At 37.2% G+C, this 21611-nt stretch overlaps 1 protein-coding gene across 4 annotated transcripts in view; it reads right to left on the minus strand.

Annotated features, from left to right (window-relative positions):
• Window positions 1–21611, minus strand: part of SBF2 (SET binding factor 2) — a 459215-nt gene that overhangs the window by 57446 nt on the left and 380158 nt on the right. For all 4 annotated transcript variants that reach the window (XM_065882548.1, XM_065882549.1, XM_065882546.1 and 1 more), the window contains 8 exons: window positions 14860–15030; window positions 12209–12471; window positions 10407–10579; window positions 9499–9572; window positions 7846–8041; window positions 4606–4733; window positions 3050–3225; window positions 459–604 (listed from right to left, as the gene is read on the minus strand). In XM_065882548.1, coding sequence (XP_065738620.1) covers window positions 459–604; window positions 3050–3225; window positions 4606–4733; window positions 7846–8041; window positions 9499–9572; window positions 10407–10579; window positions 12209–12471; window positions 14860–15030 — 1327 coding nt within the window. The remainder of the gene's footprint in view (window positions 1–458; window positions 605–3049; window positions 3226–4605; window positions 4734–7845; window positions 8042–9498; window positions 9573–10406; window positions 10580–12208; window positions 12472–14859; window positions 15031–21611) is intronic.

A 21611-nucleotide genomic window follows, 5' to 3' on the forward strand; every position in this document is an offset into this window, starting at 1 on the left:
CCTTCATCTTAGGCCCCCATTTTGATGAAGAGCACCCACAATGTTCTTACCAAAACCTCAAATCTTCAACTTTGAATATTTAATGCCCTTATTTCCTTATTCTTATTCCATAACAATAACGTATGGGGGGCTACTTTATACCTAAATTTTCTATGTAGTGGGGTTTCTTTCTTTTTCCCTTTAATGAGACCCACATAACAGTGGCCAATCAGCTCTATGGATTTGGTAGAGGAGGAATATAACTTAACAAAATCTTATCTGAACAATGGAATATTGGGAAAATAAAATTTTTTTTTTTCCAGTTCTGAGAAGCTGGTAAGTGCCTCTCATCTTATTAGATAGATCTAGGTTTTTGAGAGTCAGGTTTAAGTGCAACTATGTCTTAGTCTCTTGTTCTTACTCATATAAGAAGAAAGATATAAAGTTCATTCATGAAGGAAAAACAAGTTCTCACATACCAGATATGTCATCCTCTTCATTCCATCCAGGACGGTTCACTCTCTCTTCCACAATTGTCCCTGTCCTCCTCTTCAATAAATACTGCCGCCCAATCGTCATTTTCCCTGCCCTTTTGGCACCTTTCACAATTGTTTTTGAGAAGGTGCTACAAGTCACAAAACCAAAGAGAATGTCAATTTAATATGAAGATGTCACTTATATTTTTTGATACCTACGTTGCTCAACTTGTTTCTTCTCTATTCCCACAGCCACTAGCATTGTCCAGACCTTCATTAAGCCTCTCTTTCTTTAGATCACTTTTTATATGTCAGCAGACTAATTTCCCATAAAACACTGCTGTCATCAGGACACTGTTTTAGGCAAAAAGTGCAAGAACCTAGAGTGGGACACAAACTACTTATCATTCCCCATCTAAACTCCTCAGTTTGGCTTTTTGGTCAAACATGCCCCTAACCTACTCTGGTTATCCATGCCACTCCCCCCACCAGTTCCCATAGACTATGCTTGCAGAAGTCCTTCTCCATGGAAAGCCAGCCTGCCTCCTTCTCTGCTGATTCAAACTCTCTACTAACTCATAAGTTTTTCTTTAAGATCTTGACAATTATAACTGGCAACACCTTTACTTATTTCTTAAGTGTTTTAAATGTGTATGTGTGGTGTCCTGCCTTCTGACACTAGAAGCCTTCTGAGATACAGAAAAGAGTAAAATCATTCCCCTCTTTGAGAGGAGAAAAAATAAGAAACCAGAAATTTGAGTATCCTTTTGAGAGTCAGCTTTAATTAAAGAGAAACTAGGATTTAAGTCATTTGGACCTAAAAGTACTTTATTTATTTAAATGGTTTACTTTTTCTTGCTGATAGAAATTCTGGGTATAGATATCTACAATTCAAAGAATTAAACAAAGAACCTATTTCCTGAATAATCATATTGGGATGAAGGTTTCAAGTAAGATTGTTTTTGATTATGTTCTTCTTTATTGCAAAGAACAGAACTCTTTTTGTGTTTTCTTGTCATTTGATGAAAGGTGGTAAGGATTCTTTTGTTGTCAAATAGTTTTACCAGTCCTCGTCTTTAGTGATCTGAAGCGTAAATCTGAGGGTTATGAGCATGTTTTACATAGTTGTTAGAAATCACAGAATACTGGTATTTCCTAAATTAAACCTATTGTGAATCACTTCAGGTGTAACTTAAACTTAATAGGATTTTTGAATTTTTTCCAGCTAGAGCTATATCTTTTGTTTTATATATGCAAGACAATTCTAAGGTATTTAAAAATTTAAAATTGCTATATCTCTGTTGTAGCTTGACAGAATCAGCTTGATTTTATAGATATATATAACCAACCCCACCCTGACAGTTTCTAAACATAAAACACCATACAAAACTTTGTTTCTTCCATAGAGGGCTGAGATAATGAATATCATAGGCTCCCCTGTGACCCCACAGTGCTAAGATAAGATGCTTAGCTCACCATTGTAATTGCCTAGAAAGCTGTTCATACTTCTTCAGCATCTCATATCTGGCTATACGTGGTCTCTTTTGCTCACCAGGTAACAACGGTACAAGTGGCTAGCTATGCAGTTTAGAAGTGACTCAAATCACCTATAATCCCCAACCTACCCCACTTTCAGGCAAAAAGGCTTTTTCTCCAAAATCTGCAGAGTACTCCCTAATATGTAATTTGTACTAGCAGATGTCCAAATTCCAGGTGTTTGATGATGAATGGACTGAAATGTTAAGCCTTATATTTTATCACTAACTGAAGAGAATTTTAAAGCAATTGTTATTTTGTAATAACTGAAATTTAAAAGTTTCAACATGAATTCCTCAACATTTTCATCAGAAAATAAGGATTCCTACTAAAGAAATATGACAAGTAAATGCAATGCCTGATCCTGGATTGGATCCTGTACCAGACAGAAAAAAAAAGTAGCTGTGAAGGCTCATAAGCAAAATTTGAATATGGAATCTGGGTTAGGTAAAAGTTTTATGACAATTAAATTTCCTGGTTGTGATTACTGTACTGTGGTTATGTAAGATAATGTCTTTGTTCTTAGGAAATGTATATTGATGTATTTAAGGATAAAGGGGCATTATATATGTAACGCAAATGGTTTAGAAAAAATATATATATGAGAGAGAAAATGATAAAGAAAATGGAATAAAACAAACAACTGGTGAATCTGGGTAAAGGGTATACAGGAATCCTTTGTACTATGTTGTAACTTTTCTATAAATTTGAAATTATATCTAAATTAAAAGTTACAAAAAAAGAAAAAATAAACATTCTCATCTCTAGACCAGAGCAAAACTGTCTACTAGACCTGGATATTAATGAAAACTGAAGTTAGAAAGCGATCAGTACAGGAAAAAGGGAAAACAGAATTTCACGTTCTAAAAATGCATCATGAGCAATGGACATGATGGTTACATATACTGATGCTGCTGTTCCATAACTCCTGAGCTTGGTTCAATGGGTGTGACAAAACAGCAAACAAAGAGAACAGTCACATATTGACCCAAAAGATAGGTCACTTGGCCTGACAGTCAACTATGGGAGGGCTGAAATGAAGAAACCTGTCTTCTTACCGAAAGGAAGTGTTCTTTTCCTTCTGCTTGGGTAAAATTATTTGTGGGGTAGTTTGTCCAGCAGCAAAAGCAAAGGTGGTAAAAATGGACTGAGGATAACGAAACTTCATCAGCTGTTTCTTAAAGATCTCTACTACTTCTGGACTCACTTCTTCATCAAATGCTACTTTAATCAACTAGGGACAAAAGAAATTAAACATATCAGAAACATTAAGGATTTCCAGATAGCTTCCCCCAAATTACTGAAATAACAAAAAAATAATAATACTAAATGGCAAGAGTTTCGAAGTTGAAGGGACCTTGGATATCATGCAATAAAATTTTAAAATTTCAAAAATAAAAAAGGCTCAGAAAGGTTTACTTGCTATAGATGGTTAGTTGGCAAGGAAAATCGTGTATCTTGAAGTTGAGTTTCTTTAAGACTATCTTTTCTCAATTTCTTTTCATTACTTTTCTTTTCTTTTTTTTTTTTGGTTGAGCCACACGACTTGTGGGATCTTAGTTTCCTGACCAGGGAATGAACACAGGCCCTCGGCAGTGAAAGCACAGAGTCCTAACCACTGGACAGTCAGGGAATTCAAGACTATCTTTTCTATGATAGGATAGGGAAATTAACTTATAGTGGCTGGAGTAGGAAACATGTCCTTCTCATTTATTAACTGTTGGTTCTAGATAGGGAATTTGGCCTAAGAAGGTCTCTTCCTACCCAGAGATACTATAAACCTAGGAAGAAAAAATTCAGTTTGACTAGAATCCTAGCCAGTAGACCCATGCAGCATTCTAGTTTAGAGTCCTTTGGCAGTTGGAATAGTGAAGAAATCTCTAGGAGGTCAGTACTCTCAGGTGACCAGAGAAGGTCTGGGCCTAGAGATCAGCAGACTTACATTTCACACAATTAGCATATGGAGGTACTAGGGAGGGCTTCTTGCCTGGAAGGAACGAGGCAAGAACTGGAACCCCTGCAAACCTGAGAAGTCAGAGACAAGGCAGGAAGAGTGAGAAGAGCACAATGTCGCAGACTGAGAATTATAAAAAAAGGAAAACTAAGAAAAGATCACTCTTCCAAGTGTCTGGTTTGCATCAATAATTTCACAAGTTCTGATATGTTCAGAGCTCCCTGAAAAAAGCTCATCAGGGGTTACTCAGAACCTTAGACCTAGCTATAATTCTCAGAGCTCTACCTTTTCCACAGAAGAGCCACAGGGCATTTCCTTCTGAAATAGATCCCAAGCGATGCTTTCTGTCTAAAGACTTTATCAAACCCAAACTGAGGTATGACTTGGCACAGAATAAGAGTCAACTGTGTGTGTCTGAATTTCTAAGATCACTGAATATCAACAGATAATCTGTTACTACTCTGAGTTGACTGCAGGGCTCAGGAAATGGAGGATTAAATCCAATACCATTCAAGAGTTGACTCAATCAAAGATTACCCTCTCAGACCCTCTAATTCTCCTCATCCTCTAACTCCTGACCATATGATCAAAAGAAAGTGGCCATGACATCATTTGTAGAAAACTTTTAAACAGGAGACAAATGGCTCCCTTTCTTAATACCTGAAAAGATGCTGATGTGATCTGCAGTCCTTCTTGCATGTTCTGTTGTAGCTGGTTCTGCATTGCGATCTTCTTCTCCTTGGTGATGGAGGCAATGGGAAAACTTCGCACAACTGTCTGCTCACCAACTACAGGAAGACAGGGTACAGACTAAGCAACAGCACTTTACAGCTCATTTCTTTTTAAAAAATAAATTTATTTATTTTTGGCTGCATTGGGTCTTTGTTGCTGCACGCGGGCTTCTCATTGTGGTGGCTTCTCTTGTTGTGGAGCACAGGCTCTAGGCACGTGGGCTTCAGTAGTTGTGGTGTGTGGGCTCAGTAGTTGTGGCTCACGGGCTTAGCTGCCCCACGGCATGTGGGATCTTCCCGGACCAGGGCTCGAACCCATGTCCCCTGCATTGGCAGGCGGATTCTTAACCACTGCGCCACCAGGGAAGCCCTTTTCTAGAGCTCTTTTTTAGAGTCTCTGCGCTCATTTCACCAGCCTCTGCCGGAGAAATATGTCTGGAAAGGACAATGTCCAGGAATGCAGTGAGAGAAAGTGCCACGACTCTAGAATCGCATTCATTAGTTTTGTTGCATGGCAATTCATTCCTGAGAAACAATCCTTTCCCGGAATGAAGGAACTGTCCCAGCCTGCCAGGCTTCATTCTAGTTCCCCAGCCTATTATGTGCCACACAAGATCATCTGGTTTAAGGTATCTTATAGGAAGGGTAGGTTTTATACAGAAGAAAAGAAGTATTTTCAAATATTGAAAAGACACTTATCATATTTAATGTAATAATAAAGCAAAAGAGAAAAGATTGTTAAAGTTTGTTTCTGTATAAAGGTGCTATACTATGTATATGTGCCTTCAGAAGATATATGATTTGGCTTAGGCTCAAGATTTTCAGGAGTTTAAATATTAAAGCAAGAAAGGGAAAATACAAATAATTATTTATCAACTACCTGAGGGTATGAAGATGAGCATCTAGAAAAGAAGTAGCACACATGAAGCTTCCCTTGGAGAGCTCACAGTTCCCCACGGGGGAGGAAAGTCACATGCAGAATACAGAATACAACAACGTGCAATTAGCTCCTAGGTTTGAGGGAACATGGCTTTAAATATTTCAGAAGGGGAGAAGACTTCTGCACGCTAGATGGCTAGAGACTGATTCCTGGAAGAAGTGAGAGAGAAGGTGAGCGTTGAAGAGAATGTAGGTTTGGATCTGCAGAGGGGGAAAGGGTGGGCATTTCAGGCAGTGGTACAAGTAACAGAAAAGAGGAGCAATGGGCTAGGCCCCTCAGCTAGTAAGCCAAAGGGGGTGAGATTTGAACTAGGTTTATCTGACTTAAGAGCCCATATATTAAGTAATCTACTTATTATTATCAGAATTCCTCAGTCCCTGAACTTCTGAATTCCTAACCTGGAAAATTCTCTTATATTAGACTCATACCTAGAGCCTAAACAAAATCAAGACATACACAGGATTTAAGTTCTAAGATGTATTAAATGACTTACATAACACATGTCAAATGATCAGATTTCTATGTGGCATTAAAGGAGAAATTTTAAAATTTAAATTAACTTAAAAAGAGAAATAAAAGAGGCAAATACAAAACTTTTCTCTGATGAAAATAATTTTCCTAAAATGTGAAATTAACCCAAAAATTGTCAGGAAAAAACAAGAGACCAATACAAGCTTTCACACTAAATATGGCTTTGATTTCTTTAAAAGACATAAATTAGAGCAATTTAAATGACCAAGTATCTCATATATTTATATGCCCAAAATATATGTTTATGGCCACTGAGCTCACAAAGGTTTTAGTAAAAAAATGCTTTAAGTACTAGATATTTAGTTTTAAAAATACACTTGCTTACAAATACAAATGTAATTTATTTACAGTAACATGACAGGAGAGGATTGAGAAATTTTGCTCTCTTTTTCACTCTTTTTCAAAAGAGCACAACTATTCCTGCTGATTCATTTTCTTTATTGAATTTTACAAGCTTTTTGCTTTTCATGTGGTAAGCAATCTTTATGACCAATAAACCATCTTGATTCTGTCTAAGCAAGGGATTATACAACTGTTAGATTCTGAAGATAATACAGTTTATAAATCTGAATTCCACTGTCTAACAAAGTGCATAACACATAGTACACACTCATCAAATGCTATTGAATAAATAATTTCAGATGAGAAAAGAATTCTAGTGACCATTTATCCCAATGTTTCTCAATCCTCAGTATGTAACAAAAATACACAGATGCCTTGCGGGGGGGTTCCCCCTCCTAGAATCCTATTACAGATTCTAATTCAATTGTTTGAGAGTTAGGCCCAGAAAAAAACCCCCTTTTTTTTAAAGCTTCCCAGATAATTCATATACGCAGTCAAGGCTGAGAGCAACTGCATTATCACCAAGCAAGCCCAATTCCCTAATTTTATAAAAGGGGAAACTGAAACTCAGAGAGGTTAGGGGACTCACTTAAGATATCAAGATTGGTCAACAGTGATCTAAACCTGAGCTTCTTGATATGGAGTCCAATAATTTTACCCAAAACCTTATAGGCTTTTCCTATCAACCAGAATAGTTTATATAGAGGTTTAAAGAAGATAATTCAGACTTGATAAGGTATGCTATTCCCTTCTAATACAGAAGATTGTAGAGCGTAGTAGTAAATAGAAGTTGAGGGAGTTTAGTGAATAGAAGAGAGGTATCTTCTTAGAAGAGAGGTCTGCTGAATAGAAGAGAGGTCTGCTGAATATAAGAGAGGTCTGCTAAGAGAGGAATGGGGTTAGTTGAAATGGAATGAGAGAAGTGGAGTTAGTTAGTTAGTGCTGTACAGCCCTGCAATGCTTAGCACACCCTTCCACAAAAGGGATCATGAGTCTGGAAAACCTCAGCCTTACAGTTTACTGCAGGACTCAGAAGGTGGGGCAAATCAGCAGAGGATGTTAGTAGCTGGATACTATGAATATCCCTAAGTCACAAAATGCTGCCTCATGAAATTATTATAGTTTCAGTGTATGAACCGTGGTTTGCTCTCTAGAAGATACCTTTGGTTCTTCAAATAAGAATCTATGATCCAAATTATCATTAGCTTTGACAGACAAAAGTTCTAAAAAAAATCTGTGTAGTAAAAAGGCTTACTCTGAATCTGAACTGACTCGCAAATCACTGCACACAGATGGAATCAAAGCCTCATGTAGCACATAGATAACCCTGTTCTGATGGCATTATATGAGCCATACCTAGCTGATCATGGGGAGTCCCTCTGAACAGAATTCTGTATGTGGTGAGGAACAAGGCTCCTTCTGCTGGCAGGAGCTGAGGGCCTCCAAGAAGGCCTCCAGTGGCTTCTTCTCTTCCATCAGGATCCAGCAGGACTCGAAGACCTTCACAAACAATTTCTTCTCCAGGCAGTAGAGCAGGTCTAAGAATCTTGGGCTAGCAACAGAGAAAGTTAATTTAAACACAACTCTAGTGGGATTTCCAACCCTTAGACCAAGGTTATCTTTGCAGTTACAGATCTAAAAAATTTGAGCCAGATTTCCCAAGTAGACAAAATGAGTAAACAGATTTGGGAAGAGGCAGAAATGATGTTTCTATATCCAAATGTAAAAAGATTCTTCTCAGCATTGCTTATTCACAGTAAAATCATTGGAAATTACTAAACTTTTTGAGATACCTATTCAATGGAACATTTTGCAACCATTAAAAAAATGACATGGATCTATATATGTGAACATAGAAAGATGCCAGAATACATTGCTAAGTAAAAAAAGAGCTACCAACCAGTGTGTATATTATGAACCCCTTTTAGAATATGAACCAAACTGTTAAAGGTGGTGCTATCATGGTTAAGGGTAGAGGTCGGGGTGAGGAGGACCATGGGGGACTTTCATTTTGTACAATGTGTGCTTGTTTAATGTTTCAATTTTATACAAAAGCATTGTTACTTTGAAAATTGAAAAAAAATATTTTAAAAAAATAGATGCATCTTTGAAGAGCCTTTCTTAGCCTTTTATAAAGATTAACACAAAAAATGGCCAAGCTATGACCATTTATACATCTTGGGAAGTAAGGAACCACATGATACACTCCCCTGAAGGGTTCAAAAAAATCCATCTCTCCTGAAGATATAATACGCTTATTATTTTTTTTTCCTGAGCAATAAAAACTATATAAATCAGCACTATTCTTTTTGTTGGCTCTAGGAACCTCAGAGCTAAATGTAAAGCCAAAGTATAATGATCACTGTGTGTCAGATTTCTGATAGAATTAGCTCTCCTTTCCATCTGGCTTCTGATTTCTCCTTTGAATTTATTTTTAGTAGTTCTGTTATATAGGTAAGAGGGTCTTGAACCCTAGTCCCACAGACTGGTGCCAGACTAACTGCAAAATAATCATCTGGGAGGCTTGTTAAAGTACAGATTCCCAGGCCAAGTCCCAGGGTACTCCTATTCAGGAGGCTGGGCTGGGATTCAGGCCTCTCAATTTTTAATAGACTTCCCAGATGTTTGCGATGTATGCTTGTAATGCATACAGATTCAGGAACCTGGTGATTTTATGGTAATTGCCTTAAGTCATTTTTGGGGGGAAACAGGCAGGGCATAAAATTGTGGCTTGGGCTTGGAAGTTAGAATGTTCATAATTTATGCCTTGCCTATAAAAGTAGACTCAACAAGAGGTTATTATTGCTCCTTTGTTGATCAACTATTCTGTTTCACTATACTTTTTAATGAGGATCTACATGTAAACTCCTCTCAAAGTTTAATGTATCATTAAAACTAGAGCTGGTCTCTGTAGAAGGTTAGGAGAAGGTACTTTCTGGGGCACAACAGTCTACTGTTGCTTTTTAAAGAGATTTTATACTCTGAAAGCATGTAGTCTGGAATAATTACCTTCTGTATAGGTGGAAGTCTTCTACTCTCTCGATGCACTGCTTCTAGGGTTTCAACGTGCATAGCTACAATTCCTGGGATGAATCAGAGTATTCAAAATGAAAGAGTACCAAACAAGCAGAATTAAAACAAATTCTGGATATTTTAGAATTAAAAACTAATCATAGTTTGGTGGTTCCTCAAAAAGTTAAACACAGAATTACCATATGACTCAGTAATTCCACTCCGAGGTATATACCCAAAAGAACCGAAAATAAGACTCAGATACTTGTACATGAATATTCATAGTAGCACTGTTCACAACAGCCAGAAGGTCAAAACAATACAAGTGTCCATCAACAGATGAATGGATAAATAAAATGTGGTATATCCATACAATTACAGTATTATTCAGTCATAAAAGGAAATGAAGTTACAATACCTGCTACAACTGGATAAACCTTGAAAACATTATGCTCAATGAAATAAACCAGACACAAAAGGACAAGTGTTATATGATTTCACTTATATACAGTATCTAGAATAGGCAAATTCATAGAGATAGAAAGTAGATTAGAGGTAACCAGGGGCTAGAGGGTGGAGAATGGGGAGCTGTTGCTTAATGGGTACAGAGTGTCTGTTTGGGGTGATTAAAAAGTTTTGGTAATAGACAGTTGGTGACAGTTGTACAACATTGTGAATATAATTAATGCCACTGAGTTTTACACTTAAAAAAGTTTAAAATGGCAAATTTTATGATATATTTTACTAATTTAAAACTATTGAAAGAAACTAATTGAAACAAAAATAAATAGCAGGCTAAACTACATGGAAGCCAAGTATTATGCTGGAGAAAATAGACCCATAAGAATAATTCTTATTCAGTTATCTCTAATATTCTGGTTCTCTAATATCTGCAAAGTGATTACCTGGTATCATGCAATGCAGGCTCTTGATGTGATCCTGAGTAACTCCACTCTCTGTACAAACTTTGTCAATAAATCGGGTAATGAAACGCACAACAGAATTGGCAATGTCATTATTCTCTGAATCTTCAAACCCACTTTCTGTATCATAGCTCTCAGCTACACTTCCTGCAATACTAAGAAAGTTAAGGAAAGAAATCATGGTCAGTAAAACAAATGACTACTATATCACAGTGATCTTCCATAGCAATTTAAACTTGCTCAAAGGGATGTATACTCAAGTAGAAACCTCACTTTACTCCACGGCTTCTCTATAAGTGATAGTGGTGAAACATGATGTTCTGTGTGCCTACATTTGGAAGCTATTGTCAGGCATTGTTCTTTGGATCCAGATTTGTTTTTGTAAGGAATATCTTCTGTCATTTTTCTAAGAGGAACTCACGAACCACAGAAAATAAAACAAAAAGAGACTTTAAATTTTATCTGATACTTAGACCTTCTAAAAAAACTTGTCCTTCCAAATTAATTGCCACATGGAGCCAGACAAAGTAATATGGCTATCTTTGGCCTTTGGCAACCGGGGGACATGTCCCTGGTAGGCAAAGTAAAAGAACTTTTTTTCAGCAAGTAGCGTATTTTTCCAAATGGAAGAACAAAATTGTCCTATGAACCCTTCTCTTGCCAATATTCTTCTTTCTGTCAGTGAATCACAACCATTTTGGTCACTTTGAAACCATCATTTGTCTGTAGGTGATACAAATCATGCAAAAGAAGGGAATAAATTTGAAATGGAGCAGATGTGAAAGTGTAATACCTGCCCGTGTTGCTTTTTTTTTTTTTAATTCAATAAATACTCCTGCCTCCTATGACTTCTTTTAGACTGCTAGTCATGGAAAAGACTCACTGCCAACTCTAAACTACTCACTTCTCTTTCTTCCAAATCCAACCACATTAGCTGAATCAGTGTTAGAAGTAAAGCAAAGTAATGAATTTGGCCATCACACCATCCCAAAGCATTAACAAACTTAGGTGTCTTAGCCACTCACTATGTAAATCAGATTGTAGAAAATGTCATGAAAGAAAAAAAAGGTATGAGCAAGTGATGGATGTGTTACTTAAGACAGGGAAGTCAGGAAGGCCTCTCTGGGTGGGTGACATTAGAGCAGAGAACTAAATGAAGTGAGGGAGTGATTCTTATGACTATTTCAGGAAGAGTATTCCAGATTGCAGGAACAAGAAGTACAAAGGCCCTGAGGCAGTATCATGCCTCGAATGTTGAACAGGGATACCAGTTTCATTGACGGAAGAGTGATAGGAAATAAGGTCTGAGCAATAGCCAGGGGCCAGATCCTGTTAGGCCTTATGGTTTTATTCTCAGTGGTATGGGAAGTAGTAGGGTTAAGAGCAAGGGATTGTTGAGGACATGATTACAGGCAAATGCAATGGATAAACTGAGGAAAAGGAGGGCCAAGAAACAAATAATCACTTTGACAAGAAGGAGTTCATTAGTAATTTTCCAGAGTGCTTTCTGTAAATTGCTGTGGTGGAAAGTAACTGAAGGGCTGGATCAGTAGTGGTTGAGACATTTGAAAAATCAGAGGTCATGAAAGAGAAGAGAGTATGGGAGGTGATTAACAATAGTTGGATGTAGTGAAAGTCTTTTAATAGAGAAAAGCTGAGCAAGTCTGAAGATGAGGAAAATGGTTAATTTTTGAAATATGTATAGCAATATTTACCCGAAATACTTTATATCCTGTGCTAAGCCAAGAAGAATAGGAGGGTCTCTGTGTGTCCACATTTGGTACCTGTTTGTGACAATGCTGTTGCTCCCACTTTCCCAGTCTCCTGGTGCTGATGTTCTTAGGAGCTTGTTTTTACTTGTATCTAGTGGAACTAGCAGATTGACCATGAGGTTTGCAAAGTGAATGGCCTGACTGAAGACAGTGCTTTCCTCACGTTGCACCAGCTCCTGCTGAGCTGATTTGCTCAGAGTAGGCCAAAGGCGTAGCTGCTCGGCTGCCAGGTCCATTGCTGTCTTCTCCTGATATTGGTCATCAGGCAGTTTACCCTAAAAACCAAAGCAAAAATATCCAAATCTGGGACTTCCCTGGTGGTGCACTGGTTGAGAGTCCGCCTGCCAATGCAGGGGACACGGGTTCGATCCCTGGTCTGGGAGGATCCCACATGTTGCAGAGCAACTGAGCCCGTGCGCCACAACTACTGAGCCTGCGCTCTGGAGCCGGTGCGCCACAGCTACTGAGCCCGCATGCTGCAAATACTGAAGCCCGTGCTCCCTAGAGCCTGTGTTCCACAACTACTGGGCCCACGTGTTGCAACTACTGAAGCCCTTGCACCTAGAGCCCGTGCTCTGCAACAAAAGAAGCCACTGCAAATGAGAAGCCTGTGCGCTGCAACGGAGAGTGGCCCCCGCTCACCGCAACTAGAGAAAGCCCATCTGCAGCAACAAAGACCCAACGTAGCCAAAATTTAAAAAAAATAATAAAAATTAAAAAAAATCCAAATCTATCACTTGACATGAGCTTCAAAAAACATGGAAGATGTTTTAATAATTCATCTATCAAATACCTATGTCAGTAAAAATGAAAATATATAAACAAATTATAACAACAACATGAAACGTAGTCTTTTTTTCTGAGCTCCAACAGGCCTTGAATGGAACCACATGACAAACATAAGGAAGCAGCAGCAAAACAAAGATGTACACACTTCTCATTGCTAACATTTCACTGCATTTATTTATCTCTATGGCTCTATCCCCTTCAAGTTGCCAGTTATAACAAATCGTTGACCTGAAGTACCTATCAATGCTCAGGTCAAATGTGCCAGTAGCATTTTCTAGTACTCTGCAGTTTCTTTTCTTCTGCTCTTTGGAGAAGAAGATAGAATGACCAAAGTCACAAAAAAATAGAGCTAGGTTTCTTTGTAAATATGGGAATCAAACATTATCACCACATGGGTATATAGGTGTCCATGGGATTTTTAAGAGGGGTTTCCTATAGGCTGAAGAGTTAAACAACAGCAGTAACCCACATCTGCGCAGCACTTTACAGCTTATGAAGAGCTGGTATATCTATAGTCTCACTCATACCTAAACTGGGGCTCAGCGACAGACTTTTATAGAATAAAGGACACAGAAGCAGTGACATGTATTTGCTCTATGAATGTTTTTGAGATATACCAATGTCAGCACCACATCTTCTTTAAAAATTATCAAAAGCACCCCACCAGGCCAACTATTTCTAGAATATGACTTCGAGCTAATACTTTTTGGATCTGCTACAAGTTACCCCTTTTCCAAGTGCATCTGGTGTTTTAAGAGTTTTAAATTAAGAGAAAACAATTAAAGCTAACTGTACAACAATAATTTGAAATATCAGATTGATGTCATATAGTGCTATTTGTTATTTAAGTTTCTGTTCTTATCATACTCAATAATAGATCAATAATATGTTTAAAATTACTTGAGGTCATAGAAATATGTGACTACTAGGTAGTTTCAGTTAGCTATAGAGGTTCATTTATCTCACATAATATAAGGCAAATTTAAAATGGAGGAAAGGATCAGCAGCAATGTATTAGCCCAGCATGTAGGATTAAAAATTACTCTTCAATTATATTTCAATAAAAAAATAAATTTAAAAAAACTTAAAAAAAAATTACTCTTAAAGTGAATCAACACTGATAATCAGCCCTTAGTGCTGCTTTAAGTTCAATTAATGAGGACAGTAATTTCTAACAGTTATTATTTAGTATGTGCCAGGAACTCTTCAATGTCTTTTACTTGTATTAGACATTAAAATCTTACAATAATGTAATCTATTGATTTTACCAATGTAGAAATAAGGCACAGAAAGGTAAAGTGAATTGCCTAAGACCAGACAGCTAGTGTATGACATTTCAAAATTTCAGAAAAATTTAAACTGCTCTTTCAAATTAAAACCAATATTCTTTATTTTAAACTATTTTCTTGATAGTTTCCTTAAATTTATTTTATGGTGATAAAAATATTTGGAAACATATAGAATACTCCTAAAAGAAGACCTAGATTTATTGCTGGCATACTTTTGAGCATTTATTTAGGAGTCAACTGACTTTAATTTGACATTTCTTCAAGAAGTTAATTGCATAAAGATATCTGCCTAGGTATTTTAGGGTTATTCTTTCTGTTCAACTTCCTATAATTGTTTCCAGGAGATTCTTATTTATTAAAATACTATAAAACAATTCTAGTGCTACAGAACTGCAGTAAGAAGTTATTATGGAAAAAAATGTCAGAAATCAACAGGAGAAAGATGCTCACCAGAGGGCTTCCTAAAGTAAACCCCAAATACACTGGTAGGAAGTGGCTAGATTTCCTTTAGCCCTGGGAATACCTGAGTAAGCTTTCCTTGAAGCCAGGACCACAGCCCCACACAAATACCTTTCTTTATCTTACCTTTTGCTTCAGATGTGGGGCATGATTGTCTTCCTTGGCTGAGAGATACAGGGATCGAACCTGTTCCTGCACCGCATTGTAAAAGGTTGTCTCCCAAAATTGCTGATTCGTCCAAATGGGGTGGTCCTGTACACAGGTGTAAGCAAACTGGCTGACTCCAGGGGCCAGTTTCTGTGAGAACACACAATATACATCACCATGGGGCTGACAGAGTCATGACAGTTCAGAAGGTTACAGGGGCCACAGATAATCATGAATGTCTTAAAAGGATTTATCTAAACAATATCTTATGGCAGTGCAAGCTTAGCAATCAGCAACTTACACATTTTTAACTGGCAACTTTGGGCTTGCTATCAAATCCTTCAGGGTCTCTGTCACTTTATCTACTAAAATGGATATTTTAGCAACAGCTAAAAATCAAGGAATTATATGAATTAGAGAATATATGAAAAGTGCCTAAACACTGTACTGTGCAGACAGCAAGCACTGTAGAGTTGGTAGCTCTTATTACAATTAGGACATATAATAAAATTCATGACAACCTAAATATAAAACTCCAGATAATTCAAAATTTCTTCTACTTGGTAGTAGAGTACATTTTGGTGGGGTTAGGGGGACACTAATTGAAATGCGAGTGAGCCTACAGCTTCGCCTTGCACACAGAATGAGGGCATATTATGAATTTGGGACTCAAGAGGAATTGCACCCTCCCTCCTGCTCACTCCAGCCATTTACCTCCCTACCGAGGCTGCTGTCTGGCTCAGAAAATCCATAGATGACTGTCCCGGGCTTCTGGGACATTTTCTGGTAACCAAGTCTGGGTGTGGGAAGGTAATCTCAAACCAAACCTTCCTTTCCAGAACTTCCTGCTGGGCTTCTAAGTAAGAGTAAACCCTACTCTGTGACTAACAACAGAGGGAAAGAAAACTAACTCTGCAGTCACTTGAGGTTCTTCATAAATCTTTATGCATCTCATTTATACTAAAAATCTCATTAAGATGCACATTATTATTGCCAATTTAAAGAAGAGAAAACAGAAATTCAAGGTTTAAGTGATTGCCCAAGGCCGTATAGCGATTACATAAGTGGTGGAACTAGGTCTCAAGCCCAAAGTTTGTTTGTTTCCGAAGTCCCTGCTCTTTTTACTATAGCAAATTATCTTGCAAAGAAACTGAAAGCAAATCATAAATAAATTAAATACTGTTTAGCACAACTATCTGTTTTTTTTCCTTCACTTTAGGATTTTGTTTCCCAAAGTAGTATTCTGCCTTGAAACCTCTGATATGATTTTAATTAATGCTGCGTTTTAAATTTTACAGACAACTTACAATTGCCAAACTTCAGTAAATGATTTGAGTCACCTTTCCATAGCTGTTTCTTTCACCTCTAAAAGTTAAAGATGTTTCAAAAAATTTTAAATCCATTATTTCTCAGCAAATACCTGATAATACTTTCAGTAGGCAGATAATTTTTGTTCCATTTTATTCTTTAGAATTGAGTTAATTTGTTTTCTATCAGTAGAGCTTTTGATAATGTAAGTTTTATTCTGAAGTAATTCAATAAGCGAATTCTCTTCTAAAATGTTGGACACTGAAGAGATCACTATTAAGGTTATATACATAACAGTTATATAGCAAAAAGTTGGTTCATTTCTTAGGGATGCATAACAAATGTATAAGATTCCTGGTAAAAATCATATGCTCAGTACATGCTAATTAATTTCCTTCTTGATTAAGAACAGACTAAACCTACAACTGGAATAGGCACCATGTATATCATGAAATGTAGTACTTATATAGTTGGAAGTGGAGTGGCTGTGATTTTGCCTAGTAGAATCTGTGTACTTCTGCATCCCGTATGTAAGTCCCTTTCAAGATAGGCCTATGCACTGCTGTTGGGATGATCGTCCACAACTCTTTTAAGGGCTATAAGCTGGAACTGACCATGAAGCACCTATCAGGAGATCCCCAAGGGGAAGCTGTACAAAGACTGCTCATTTAAGACACAGCTACTCTCTACCTATGGGAATCAAGGACAAAATGTGTGTGGTTCTGTGAGCCACAGATACTGTGAGTCACATACTCCTTCTATACTCTGCTTGAGGACACCTGAGATGTGGGTTGAACTGTTTTTTTTTTTTTGCCCCAACCACTCTAAGAAATAACAATGACCTCAGTGGCAGTGCATAGGCCTATTGTGAAAGAGATTTTAAAGGCATAAAATTTAAACAAGGTAAAAGCATAATTCTCAACTGCCTTTCCCTTGAGTATAGTCAGAGGCAGCAACATTTCTTACAAACACAATGTAACAACAGATTCTAAAATTTTGGAGTTCTGAAATTATATTAATATAGATGAGCTCAGAAAAACTGAGCTCTTAACAAATCCTTATCAGTTTCTCACATGTAGTCCTTTTAGGATCATCAACAAAACAGAAAGTTATAATTAATTATAAATCTCTTATTACAACTTGACAGAGCGCTGTAGGAATCTGAGAGTCTAATGAAGCCCTGCCTTCCTCTTTCAGCAGTTTTCTCACTAATGCTGCAAATTCACTTTCTTTGGCACATACCAGTTATTATCTACCTGTTTATTCACAAACTACAAGTGAATATGTAAAAACTTCCCTAAATCTTTTGAACAAAAGTGGACTGAATGTGTTCCAAGGCAGAAAAATGGTGTAACAGTAACAGTGGCCCAAAGGGTCAGAACCCACAGCTTGTTTACTAGATGAGAATGACAGCAAGGTGAAGGGATTATATAGGATAAGCACTTTTTGGTGGCAAGTCAGTCACAAATGGTGATGGCATCTGATACATGCATAAGAAATAATTAATTCCCCAATACTTTAAATATTATTATTTTTCCAAATATGAAATGTGCTTCCTTCCTTTGTGGTTTCCTGCTATGTCTTCTCAAGTGCAAGCAAGGGGCACTGAGTTCCTTGCTGTTCAGATGGGCAGATCCGCTGCACTGGTGGGTAGGTGTGTTCTTAGGGCCAGCAGAGGGCAGAAGCACCTTATTCTGCCTAGATTCCATCCATATAAGGCTTTTAAAATAAGAATTGCAAAAATGGAGCCATGCATTCTGACTGGGCTAGAAAGTTGGGTGGAATGTGAATATTGCATGCCCTCACTGTACATTTGAGAGACCCCATAAACAAAATGGATTTGCCCAAGGTCACACAGCAAGATGGGTAGAAGAAAAGGGAACAGAGATAAGGTTTTCTATTATTCTATGTCATTTCTGTAAGATACAAAAACTAAGATATTTCACAAAACAAAACTATAATTATCTAGAGAAAGATGCAATGATACTGCTTAGGGGTTCAGATTCATTATGTTCTATGATAGTGTTAATAGTAGTTTTAGTAAACAAAGAAAATAAGCACCTGTAGATAAAACTATCTCATGATTCTGATCACTTTTTTGGTTTGAAAAAAAGACTTTCCCAAGATGGTTTCTCGAATTGGCCCATATGCCAGCTTTATGACCTTTTATTTTGCACACAGATGAGACTTAATCCACAATGAAGGTTTGAGGGTGGTGGTAATACTGTTGTCAAATGGCATCTTTCTTTCCTCTTCAATTTTGGCAATAATATTTACTTTACATTTCATAATAATTCTTATGATTTTATCCTAAATAAACAAGTGATATTTTGCCATGCAATTTTATGAGATGTTTAAGAATGTGTTGACTTCCTTCCTTATCTAGAAAAAATAGCTCTGAAGGTACTAGATTAAGAATACCATTCATTTTCCACAAAGTATTCAAAGGAAACCCAGCATGGGACAAGATATGGAGAATAAACTTCACGGGGCTCATTAACCAGCAGGCCAGATTCACATCCAAGTAACTGGATACAAGTCATCTCAGAGACGAGTTGGTCAAGGGACGGTTAAGATATCAGTATGAGAGGCCTATCTAAGGACTGTCTGGCTAGATACGTTTGCTCTCCAGGCCCAAGGCTTCAGTTAGGGAGTTCAGAGGGAAGCCAGATTTCAGGAGAAAAAGCTCCTGGGAGGAGTGATTCCATAAATATGTAATGTTCTTAAAAAGAATAATTAGAATACAAAGATTCACTGTTTAAATTGCTGGGTATTTCCTATCCAGTTCTGGACACTGGAATACAAGTGTACCCTACCACGCAGTTCAGGGATGGTACCAGCCAGCCCTTTTATGATTCTACACTGGCCTGTGAAGTCCACATATTAAGTCACTTGAAGAATTAACATGGACATATATATACACTACCAAATGTAAAATAGATAGCTAGTGGGAAGCAGCCGCATAGCACAGGGAGATCAGCTCGGTGCTTTGTGACCACCTAGAGGGGTGGGAAAGGGAGGGTGAGAGGGAGGGAGAAGCAAGAGGGAAGAGATATGGGAACATATGTATAACTGATTCACTTTGTTATAAAGCAGAAACTAACACACAATTGTAAAGCAATTATAGTCCAATAAAGATGTTGAAAAAAACAAAAAAAGAATTAACTTCTGAGTATTTTCTGATGAACTTTGGTGAAATGCTTAGTCTTGAGAGACAAAAGGGAGACAGGAATGGGGAAAACGTGTATTCAAAACCTATATTTATCAACTCGTAACCACATCTTAAACATATTTGCTTTGTGCATTTTTTTAAAACGAAGGACATACAACATTATAGATCTGGTTGAAGCCTACTGTGTACCTCTGTTGATCGCATTTCTCTCCTATCCTAGAGGCAACAATGATCCTGAATTAGGTATTTTTCATTCCTATTTATGTTTTTATACCTGTTTATATCCATAAAGAATATATAGGATTATATTGCATTTTATTCCTTATTAATGCTTTTCAAAGTATACATCTTATATTTCATTGATTTATGTAATATTTAATTAAACTATATAATTAATTGGGACAAAACACCTAGCTCTTTGTAAACAAACAACTCAGAAGGGACAGAAAGACAGTGGCCTACAACAATGAATACTGTGTTCATTAGTCAGTGGGGTTTACAGAAAGGTGAGTAATCAAATTAGTTAAACGGAGGTAATGTGAGAATCTACCATAGTTTTTCCTGTTCTCCTACCTGATACTGAAGAGTGCAAGTAAACTCAAATGTGTAATGGTCTAAACCTCTCCTGGGCTGCTTAGAAGATCCAGGCACAAAATTTCTACACAAGAAGTATATTCATTCACAAGCATTGCCCAGTATTCATTTGATGTGCCAGTGTCAGTAGCTGGAATGACATGGTTGAAGTCCTTAAACTATGTATCCTTCTAATGATTCTCTGTATGAAGCTGCTTAGTAAATATTGAGAGAAGAGAGGATGAATCAATTTCTTTCCTTTGTGGTCCAGAATTTAGTAGAAATCAAATACTAGCTTGTTGTCAAGTCCTTTGCCTGCGTCTCGTATTCCTAAAAACACAAAACTGGATCTAAATCCCTGCCTCTTTTTGGTAGGTTTTTAACTTTATATAAATGGTATCATATTGTGTTTTATTCTGCCACGTGGCTTTTCATGTATTATGTTGCTAGACTTATTAAGGTAATAATAATTATTGCTATTATAACTAACTTGTACTATCTCTCACTATATACATTTGTCAACTTACTTAGTATTTATAGCAATCTTATGATCCACTGAGGTAAGTACTATTATTACCCTTGTTTTAAAGGGGAAGAAACTGAGGCACAGAGAAGTTAAGTAATTTGTCCAAGAGAATATTGCCAGGAAATGGTGGAACCAGAGCTGGGATTCAAACCTAGGTAGTTTAGCTAAGAATTTAATTTCTTAATCACAATTTAACTATTGTGTGAAATTCCACTGTACGAATATATAGCATTTCCTTGTTCCTGCTAATGGATATTTGTATTGTTTCTACCTTTTAGCTATTATAAACAATGGTTCATGTCAACTGTCAACTTCGATTATTAGTTTCAGTACTATTTAATATAGTTCCTGGAACTACTTGAGAGGAGCCTAAGAAATATTCCCATTGTTATCTGTACCAATAAACATTTTTGGGTTATTGTACACTGAACTCCTGAGACTGTGTTCTAGAGCCTGTGAGTCACAACTACTGAGCCCACATGCTGCAACTACTGAAGCCCGTGCACTCTAGGGCCCGCATGCCACAACTAGTGAGCCCACGTGCTGCAACTACTGAAGCCTGTGCACCTAGAGCCCGTGCTCTGCAACAAGAGAAGCCACCGCAATGAGAAGCCCATGCACCACAATAAAGAGTAGTCCCCTCTCGCCACAACTAGAGAAAGCCCATGCACGGCAACAAAGACCCAATGCAGCCAAAAATAAATTAAAAAAATAAAAAAAAACACCAAAAATTTTAAAAATGACTTGTTTTTCCAGCATCTATTACAGATGAACGATTACTTTTTCTTTTTTTAAATTCATATTTTTACAAACTCGCAGATTTTTAAACATATTTTATTTAACTGTTCTTAAACCTGTTTAGAAACAAGCCAAAAAAACCTATCCATAAGTGTTTACTGGAAGCTGTGGACTGATGAACCTAATGATGTTGTTTATAACAGCACTGTAAACCGGGAGGATAAAGTACCTGATTGGGAGAATATAATCAGCAAAAAGACTAGTAGATACATAACAAGGTATTTTCTCTGAGGTGTAATTGCAAAAGGAGCAATAGAATAGAGGCATCAGTGAATCCTGGCACAGGAAATGGAGGAATTTGGTGAGTCATAGTTCTTACTAGGTGTACTTGCAAATGGCCCAAAAGCTCAACAG

Source organism: Phocoena phocoena, chromosome 8 (genome assembly GCF_963924675.1).
Source record: "Phocoena phocoena chromosome 8, mPhoPho1.1, whole genome shotgun sequence".
Taxonomy (NCBI): Eukaryota; Metazoa; Chordata; class Mammalia; order Artiodactyla; family Phocoenidae; genus Phocoena; species Phocoena phocoena.